Source organism: Aegilops tauschii, chromosome 7 (assembly GCF_002575655.3).
Source record: "Aegilops tauschii subsp. strangulata cultivar AL8/78 chromosome 7, Aet v6.0, whole genome shotgun sequence".
Classification (NCBI taxonomy): Eukaryota; Viridiplantae; Streptophyta; class Magnoliopsida; order Poales; family Poaceae; genus Aegilops; species Aegilops tauschii.
In genome coordinates, this window is record NC_053041.3 from 125105466 (window position 1) to 125115581 (window position 10116).

The 10116-nt window shown below is 53.3% G+C and overlaps 1 protein-coding gene across 2 annotated transcripts; it reads left to right on the forward strand.

Annotated features, from left to right (window-relative positions):
- Nucleotides 1-7860: 7860 nt before the first annotated feature.
- Nucleotides 7861-9559, forward strand: LOC109732199 (growth-regulating factor 2). Of its 2 annotated transcripts, none has more exons than XM_020291396.4 (3): nucleotides 7861-8286; nucleotides 8409-9140; nucleotides 9240-9559. In XM_020291396.4, exons 1-3 carry the CDS (start codon nucleotides 8064-8066, stop codon nucleotides 9248-9250), a joined length of 966 nt encoding a protein of 321 aa, XP_020146985.1. In that variant the 5' UTR covers nucleotides 7861-8063; the 3' UTR covers nucleotides 9251-9559. The 2 variants fall into 2 exon arrangements, with proteins under 2 accessions (XP_020146985.1, XP_020146986.1); XM_020291397.4 differs by having other exon boundaries at nucleotides 7864-8286; nucleotides 9243-9559.
- The last annotated feature ends 557 nt before the right edge of the window (nucleotides 9560-10116 follow it).

Below are 10116 nucleotides of genomic sequence, written 5' to 3' on the forward strand. Positions count from 1 at the left end.
AGCTGGTACTAAGCAAGGGACACCCCCAGTCCTGGTAGGGATGCCCACATCGACGGACGTCATAGGATAAGCCGGGGGAGTCTGGTAGGCCATCAACTGAGGCACCTGCTCCGCCTCTTGCCGCACTCTGTCTTGGTCTGCTGCGTGAAAGGCTCCGTTATGAGCCGGGCCATGGCCAGGGGGCGGGTCATGGCGCCGGACGTTACTTGAGCCGGTCGCTGAGACCATGTGTTGGCTGTAACTCAGGCTCCGGCCTGGACGAGGGGTCGAGTGGATCCTGTCCCGGCTGTAGGAATACGCCTCTTGCTGCGCCAGTGCCGTCTGAAGGAGTTCCCTGACCCGGCGGGTTTCAATAGCCGTCGGAGAGTCGCCGTCGACCGGAAGAGCCGCCAGCCGTGCTGCCGCAGCGACCATGTTCTCCAGCGGGTTGTTATAATGACCCGGTGGTATTGGCACGTACTGAGGCGGGGCAGGGAGCGCCTGGGGAGGCCCCATCACTTATGGCTGAATAGGGGTCCCAGACCCGGGCACTATGACCCCTGGCGGGTTACTAGACCCTGCACCTGGCGTGTTGAAGAGGTTACGTGGATCGTAAACCGGAGGGAGTCGAGATTGGGTCTTTTGATGCCTCCTTCTCAGGACCTCATTGGACGCGTTTTGATCCATCGTGAGCCAGGAGGACTGCGCTTGAATCAACTGGGTTTGGGCATCGAGAGCCGCCCGCTCCGCAACCATCCTGATCCCTTCCGCTGCCAGATCCTCCTTAGCCTTCACTAGATCCAACTTTAACTATGCCACCTCCGCATCATGCTGAGCTTGATCCGCCGGGTCAACCGTGGCGGTTAACAGGGCCGTCATCTTGTCCGTGAGATCCATTAGCACCTGAGCCGGCGAGGGCACCGGGTTTCCCGCTCTAGCAGCAGGGTTCTGAACAGGCTGTGCACCGGCCATAAAGACCCCAACCTGACTTGGCGGCTCAAACGGGTCCGGAATACTGTCACCATCGGAATAACCCATGAGTCGGCCATCTTGAAGTTGATACAACGAGTTTGACTCATCGGTGGACGACTCGCCGTCAGAGCCGGCGGCCGTTTCATTACCAGACCCAGATCGATCAGAGAGCCCTCCATGGACGCATCCCACAAAAGCATGCCTTATGGCAGGCCGGGCCCGGGCGGGTCGCGCACGCGGAGCCGTCTCGATGAGATCGGCGCAGAGATCCGGCTCAGGGCCCGGCTCACCAATCTTGCCGATGAAAACATGAATTCCACCGAAGGGGACCCGGTACCCGTACTCAATTGAGCCGACGTCGGGGCCCCAGTTTGCATCGTCGATGTAGAGCTTGCCACGACGACTCTTGGTCATCCGGCCCACAGCGTATCCCTTGAGCCCTTCGAAGCTGCCCTTCAAGAACTCAAATCCACCGTGCGCCGGCCCCACGGTGGGCGCCAACTGTCGTGGAATTGTCACGGCAAATGTCCTCGAGCTAGGACTTAGTCGTGGAGCCATCGCAACTAGGAAGCTTGAAGGGGTTAAGTGGGACAAGGAACACGAGGGTTTATACTGGTTCGGCCCCTTACGGTGAAGGTAAAAGCCTACGTCCAGTTTGAGGTGGTATTGATTAGGGTTTCGATGACCAGGGAGCTTAACTGCTATGCCTGGCTCTCGACGAGATCTCTCTTTTTCCTAAACCGCTGCCGGGTCGTCCCTTTATATAGGGAGGCTGACGCCCAGCAGCTCTCAGAGTCCCGGCCGGCTCATAAGAGTGTCCGGCTCGGACTCTCAATTATTCTTGCCTTACACTACAAGTTCTACCATAATAATGATTGTAACTACGGGCCTTAAGCCATATCCGGGTCTTAAGCCCATCTCTGGCCCATCGTCTTCAAGCTTGGCTCCGGGCTTCTGGTAATGACCATATGAGTAACCCGGCCCCTCCTGGCGGGTGACTCTAAGGTCTATATCCTCAACAACCACAGAAGGTTTTATTCATGTAAACAGAATAACAATTATTCTTTGACTTAAATGAATAACTGTATTGCAATAAACATGATCCAATCATATTATGCTCAATGCAAACACCAAATAACATTTATTTTAGGTTCATCACTAATCCCAAAGGTAAAGGGAGTGTGCGATGGTGATCTTATCAACTTTGGAATCACTTCCAACACATATCGTTACCTTGCCCTCAACTAGTCTTTGTTCATTTTGTAACTCCTGTTTCGAGTTACTAGTCATAGCAACTGAACCCGTATCAAATACCCAGGGGCTTACTTATGAACTAGTAAAGTACATATCAATAACATGTATATCATATATATTTTTGTTCACTTTGCCATCCTTCTTATCCGCCATGTATTTGGGACAGTTCCTCTTCCAGTGACCATTTCCTTCGCAGTAGAAGCACTCAGTTCCAGGCTTGGGTCTAGCTTTGGGCTTCTTCATGGGAGTGGCAACCTACTTGCCATTCTTCTTGAAGTTCCCTTTCTTTCCCTTGCCCTTTTACTTGAAACTACTGGTCTTGTCAACCATCAACATTTGATGCTTTTCTTGATTTCTACCTTCGTCGATTTCAGCATCACTAAGAGCTCGGGAATCGTTTTCGTCATCCCTTGCATATTATAGTTCATCACGAAGTTCCAGTAACTTGGTGATAGTGACTAGAGAACTATGTCAATCACTATTTTATCTGGAAGATTAACTCCCACTTGATTCAAGCGATTGTAGTACTCAAACAATCTGAGCACATGCTCACTGGTTGAGCCATTCTCCTCCATCTTGTAGGCAAAGTACTTGTCAGAGGTGTCATACCTCTCGACTCGGGCATGAGTCTGAAATACCAATTTCAGCTCTTGGAACATCTTATATGCTTCGTGGCGTTCAAAATGTTTTCGAAGTCATGGTTCTAAGCCGTAAAGCATGGTGCACTAAACTACCAAGTAGTTATCATACCGAGCTTGCCAAACGTTCATAACGTCTGTATCTGCTCCTGCAGTAAGTCCCTCACCTAGCGGTGCATCAAGGACATAATTCTTTTGTACAGCAATGAGGATAATCCTCAGATCACGGACCTAGTCCGCATCATTGCTACTATCATCTTTCAACATAGTTTTTCTCTAGGAACATATCAAAAATAAATGGGGAGCTACATCGCGAGCTATTGATCTACAACATAGTTATGCAAATACTATCAGGACTAAGTTCATGAAAAATTAAAGTTCAGTTAATCATATTACTTAAGAACTCCCACTTAGATAGACATCCCTCTAATCATCTAAGTGATCACGTGATCCATATCAACTAAACCATGTCCGATCATCACGTGAGATGGAGTAGTTTTTGAAGGAAATATGCCCTAGAGGCAATAATAAAGTTATTGTTATTTCCTTATATCATGATAAATGTTTATTATTCATGCTAGAATTGTATTAACCGGAAACTTAGTACATGTGTGAATACATAGACAAACAGAGTGTCACTAGTATGCCTCTACTTGACTAGCTCGTTGAATCAAAGATGGTTAAGTTTCCTAGCCATAGACATGAGTTGCCATTTGATTAACGGGATCAAATCATTAGAGAATGATGTGATTGACTTGACCCATCCGTTAGCTTAGCACGATGAGCGTTTAGTTTGTTGCTATTGCTTTCTTCATGACTTATACATGTTCCTATGACTATGATATTATGCAACTCCCGAATACCGGAGGAACACTTTGTGTGCTATCAAACGTCACAACGTAACTAGGTGATTATAAAGATGCTCTTCAGGTGTCTCCGATGGTGTTTGTTGGGTTGGCATAGATCGAGATTAGGATTTGTCACTCCGATTGTCGGAGAGGTATCTCTGGGCCCTCTCGATAATGCACATCACTATAAGCCTTGCAAGCAATGTGACAAATGAGTTAGTTGCGGGATGATGCATTACGGAACGAGTAAAGAGACTTGCCGGTAACGAGATTGAACTAGGTATTGAGATACTGACGATCGAATCTCGGGCAAGTAACATACCGATGACAAAGGGAACAACGTATGTTGTTATGCGGTTTGACCGATAAAGATCTTCGTAGAATATGTAGGAACCAATATGAGCATCCAGGTTCTGCAATTGGTTATTGACCAGAGATGAGTCTTGGTCATGTCTACATAGTTCTTGAACCCGTAGGGACCGCACGCTTAACGTTCGGTGACGATCGGTATTATGAGTTTATGTGTTTTGATGTACCGAAGGTTGTTCGGAGTCCCGGATGTGATCACGGACATGACGAGGAGTCTCGAAATGGTCGAGACATAAAGGTTCATATATTGGATGACTATATTCGGACACCGGAAGTGTTCTGGGAGGTTTCGGATAAAACCAGAGTGTCGGAGGGTTACCAGAAACCCCCCCCCCCCGGGAAGTTATTGGGCCCTTAGTGGGATTTAGGGGAGAGAGAGGGCAGCAGCCAGGAGGTGGCGCCCCCCCAGGGAGTCCGAATTGGACTAGGGGAGGGGGGCGCGGCCCCTCTTTCCCTCCCCCTCCCCCTCTCCTTCCTTCCCCCTCCTAGTAGGACTAGGAAAGGAGGAATCCTACTCCTACTAGGAGGAGGACTCCTCCCCTCCTTGGCGCGCCTATAGGGCCGGCCGGCCTCCCCCTTGCTCCTTTATATACCGGGGCAGGGGGCACCCTAGAAGACACAAGTTGACAGTTGTCTTAGCCGTGTGCGGTGCCCCCCTCCACAGATTTCCACCTCGGTCATATCGTTGTAGTGCTTAGGCGAAGCCCTGCGTCGGTAAACTTCATCATCACCGTCATCACGCCGTCGTGCTGATGAAGCTCTCCCTCGACACTCAGCTGGATCTAGAGTTCGTGGGACGTCACCGAGCTGAACGTGTGCAGATCATGGAGGTACCGTACTTTCGGTACTAGGATCGGTCGGATCGTGAAGACGTACGTGGACAACACTCTCCCCTCTCGTTGTTATGCATCACCTAGATGGATCATGCGTGTGCGTAGGAATTTTTTTGAAATTACTGCGGTTGATGTAGTCGTACGTCTTCATGATCCGACCGATCCTAGTACCGAAAGTACGGCACCTCCGCGATCTGCACACGTTCAGTTCGGTGTCTAGGGAGAGCTTCGTCAGCATGATGGCGTGATGACGGTGATGATGAAGTTACCAACGCAGGGCTTCGCCTAAGCACTACAACGATATGACCGAGGTGGAAATCTGTGGAGGGGGGCACCGCACACGGCTAAACAATCAACTTGTGTGTTCTAGGGTGCCCCCCTTCCCACGTATATAAAGGAGGAAGGGGGAGGCCGGCCGGCCCTCCTTGGCACGCCCCCAAGAGGGGAATCCTACTAGGACTCCAAGTCGAGTCCTAGTAGGTTTCCACCAAAAGGGAGAGAGGGGGAAGGAAGGAGAGGGATAGGGGGAAAGGAAAAGGGGGGCGCCGCCCCCCTTCCTTGTCCTATTCGAACTCAAGGGGGAGGGGGCACGCGGCCTGCCCTGGCCGCCCCTCTCTCTCTCCACTAAGGCCCGTCGAGGCCCATTAGTTCCCCCGGGGGTTCCGATAACCCTCTAGCACTCCGGTTTTATCCGAAACCTCCCGGAACCCTTCCGGTGTCCGAACATAGCCGTCCAATATACCAATCTTTATGTCTCGACCATTTCGAGACTCCTCGTCATGTCCGTGATCATATCCGGGACTCCGAACTACATTCGGTACATCAAAACACATAAACTCATAATACCGATCGTCACCGAACGTTAAGCGTGCGGACCCTACGGGTTCGAGAACTATGTAGACATGACCGAGACTCGTCTCTGGTCAATAACCTATAGTGGAACCTGGATGCTCATATTGGTTCCTACATATTCTACGAAGATCTTTATCGGTCAAACCGCATAACAACATACGTTGTCCCCTTTGTCATCTGTATGTTACTTGCCCGAGATTCGATCCTCGATATCTCAATACCTAGTTCAATCTCGTTACCGGCAAGTCTCTTACTCGTTCCGTAATTACATCATCCCGCAACTAACTCATTATTCACATTGCTTGCAAGGCTTATAGTGATGTGCATTACCGAGAGGGCCCAGAGATACCTCTCCGACAATCGGAGTGACAAATCCTAATCTCGATCTATGCCAACTCAACAAACACCATCGGAGACACCTGTAGAGCATCTTTATAATCACTCAGTTACGTTGTGACATTTGATAGCACACAAAGTGTTCCTCCGGTATTCGGGAGTTGCATAATCTCATAGTGATAGGAACTTGTATAAGTCATGAAGAAATCAATAGCAACAAGAAATCAATAGCAACAAACTAAACGATCATCGTGCTAAGCTAACGGATGGGTCAAGTCAATCACATCATTCTCTAATGATGTGATCCCGTTAATCAAATGACAACTCATGTCGATGGCTAGGAAACTTAACCATCTTTGATTCAACGAGCTAGTCCAGTAGAGGCATACTAGTGACACTCTGTTTGTCTATGTATTCACACATGTACTAAGTTTCCGGTTAATACAATTCTAGCATGAATAGTAAACATTTATCATGATATAAAGAAATATAAATAACAACTTTATTATTGCCTCTAGGGCATATTTCTTTCAGCGAGGCCATGACTATCAAGGCCAGGCGGGCGCCAGCGGGCGCAGAGTACCAGTTGCCTCTTTGGTGCTAAAGGGGCAAGCGCGGGCGAGGAGTCCCGAGGCATCAGGCAAAGGTTTCCATAACGGTGCAACGAGACCAAGACCAGCAGGACGGTAGGGCGGAGGTCATCGCGGAGCCCACGACGACGTCACCACCAGAGTCTTTGGCATGCGAAAACCACATTTTGTCAGGATAACTTGTACTAGTTGTCTCCCTTCAAAATTGGCCGTTGTGGGATCCATTCCCGCCTAATATTTGGGAAGAGGATCGGGGTCTCTATAAATAGGACTAGCCACCACCCTAGAGGGGACGGATCATTCGGACCATCCTCACGCACACCAGCTCACCAAGCTCAAGAACACCTCTCCTCATGAGGCTGTTCATAGCTTGTACTTGTTCATCCTCGGCCTACAAGGCAATCCACCACACCACACTGGAGTAGGGTATTACACCAGAACGGTGGCCTGAACCAGTATAGCGTGTCTCTTGTTCTTTGGGCTCATCGAGATAGGCCTTGACATCGTTGCGAGAGTGAGCTAGACGGAGAGAGATCTTCGTGCGCACTCCAGTGTTCGAACCTCAAGGGTTTGCCGGAACCCAGAATCCGACACTAGCGAGAGCCGAGACACCAGGATTCTCCTCCCGCCATCCGAGTCACATAGTAATAAACCTTCTAATAATGAAAGGGTTCGTGTCCTCCCATGGCTACCGCGGCAAAATGTAACAGGAAGAGCAAAGAGCATCTGCCATGCCACCCGACTGACCGTCCCGGCCCGCGCTGACCAGTCCCATTTCCCACCGCTTTGCCAGCCCCAGCCGCTCCTCCAAAGTTGAAAACCTGCCACCCTTGCGCGCAGCCTGGGTGCGCTGCGCCTGCCCGCTCGCACGGCGCCAGCACCAGGAGCGGCAGAGCAGGAGCCCCGCCCGCTCGAGTGGTTTCTTTCCTCACCCACGCGCGCGGCAGTGGCAGCGGCAGCGTCAGGTGCCAGCGGCCTGCGCTGCTGCTCCCACTGCGACTGCGACCGCAGGCCGCGGCATGCAGGCTCTGCGCCCTGACCTCAACACTGGCCGAAGTGACCCATCCTCTGCGCCACCACCTCACCTTAATTCCCAGCAGAGCCCAACCCCACCCCCGCACCCACACCCACCTGACACGCCCTCATATGTGTCACCGCCCAGCCCAGTCCTCCTGACACACGCACAAAGCTGCAGTAGTCGCGGCGAGCATTGAACACCCCCTCACTCACTCACTCCCATCATGGCTCTGCCTCTATCTACCTCGAGCTTAAAGCCTAGCACGAGGCACGACTTGCCTTGCCGAGTGAGTGTGAGTGAGCTCTTGCTGTGGTAAGTAGCACTCGCTTTGTGCTCTGGTTGGTGGCTGTTGGGGTTGTAGGCCGGGGAGAGAGATGATGCTGGGAGGGCACGGCGGCGGCGGCGGCGGGAGGTGCCTGTTCACGGCGTCGCAGTGGCGGGAGCTGGAGCACCAGGCGCTCATCTACAAGTACATGGCCGCCGGCTCGCAGGTGCCCCACGAGCTGGTCCTCCCGCTCCGCCACCGCGACGCTGCCGCCTTCGCCGCCATCGACACCGTCCCCTCCCTCGCCTGCTACCCTCCTCCGCAGCCATCCCGTACGTATATATCCATCCGATGTAGGATCTTGTATCGTTCGTTTGACTGGTCGTCCGCCGTTCGTTTGATCTAGTAACTGACTGTGATGCATGCATGGGTGGTATTTTTTGCTTGTATGCAGTGGGGTGGGGGCTCTACGGGGCGGGGGCGCAGTACGCGCGGAAGCCGGAGGACCCGGAGCCGGGGCGGTGCCGGCGGACGGACGGCAAGAAGTGGCGCTGCTCCAGGGAGGCGTACGGGGAGTCCAAGTACTGCGACAGGCACATGCACCGCGGCAAGAACCGTTCAAGAAAGCCTGTGGAACCGATGTCCTCCTCCTCCGTCTCCTCCCCGGCCGCCTCCTACCGCCAGACCGCCCTCTCCATGTCGCCCCCCACGCCGGCCGACACGCCCACCTACGGCCACGGCCACGGCCACGACCACCTCCGCGCAGCTGCTGGTCAGAGTCAGAGCCAGATAAACCCTCTCCAGCTCCACCTCGACACCCCGTCGCCCCCGCCGTCCTACCACAGGTACGCGCCGGCGCAGCAGTACGGGGGCTCCTTCTTCCAGAACAGGCAGCAGGTGCAGGAGGAGGCGGAGGCGGAGGCGAGGCGGCGGCAGCACTTCCTGGCTCTCGGCGCCGACCTGAGCCTGGACAAGCCCGACGCCACCACCGCGGCGTCCTCGACAACCGAGGAGAAGCCGCTGCGGCGCTTCTTCGACGAGTGGCCGCGCGACGGGAACGCCGTCGAGGGTCGGCCCTGGAATATGGGCCACCGGGACGAGACGCTGCTCTCCATGTCCATCCCCACGACGACGGCCACGCACCCCGACCTCGCCGCCGCCTCGCGCTACCACCACCACCACAACGGTACGTACGGGTGAAAGATCGGCCGATGCATCTCTATCTACCTACTGCTCACTTTTACTACATGCGGCGCGTTCTTCTGATCGATTTTTTCTGCACCAGCAGATGAATAATCAACCAACCGGCGGATCCCGCTGCTGCAAGAACGCTGCTTCTCCAGTCCAGTCCTTCAGCGCGCCGTCAGAGGATATGAAGTGATCGACGAAAACCTAGTGCTAGTACCTGGTTTGATATTGTATCCCGTCGATGTTAGGGCCGTTTGTTTCCGTGCAATCTTTCCGTTTGAACGTGAGCTCATTTGTACTCCATGTGAGCTCAAGGTCTAGTGCAATAGGAGTACTGGTACTCCACTACTGTAGTCGGGCACTGGTGCCTTTTTATTTCGTTATATCTTGCTTGCACGCTTCGGCCTGCTGAGACCACTTCATCTTCTCTGCCTCCCATGGCTTGTCAAGTCTGCTGATTTGACTCCAGCATCGTTGCGCAGAGATGCGCGCCAGTGCCATGCTCTCGTGCAAGCGACGAGGGCATGTGAGCGGGGACGAATCCCTGTCATCGTCTTTGGAGAAAGAAACAAGGCGAACCCTGCGCGCGCTCTGGGGACGTGCACGTGAGGGGCTCTCGCTCGCTCGCTGACGGCGCCACGGCGTGGTTGCCGCTGTCGGGGCGCGGCTTGGCAATGGCGCAGAGGGTCAAGAGGCCCGCCTTGCCTCGCGCAGGTGAGGCCATTATTCCACTGCCTATGAATGATGCTCAACCGGCAGCAGGCAGCAGGCAGCAGGCAGCCTGACGCCTCCCGGGTACCTCGATCGCCATCACCCTACGTACTTGTCCGGACGCCTCGCTCGTGTCTCGCTCTCGTGCCAACTGTAGAGGACACACAAGGCAGTTTGATATTTCTTGGGCAGAATATACGAGGGAGGGGATGTGTGGCACGGAGGGCCGGGGCACGCAGATTGTGGCCGCCAATGTGCGTCAA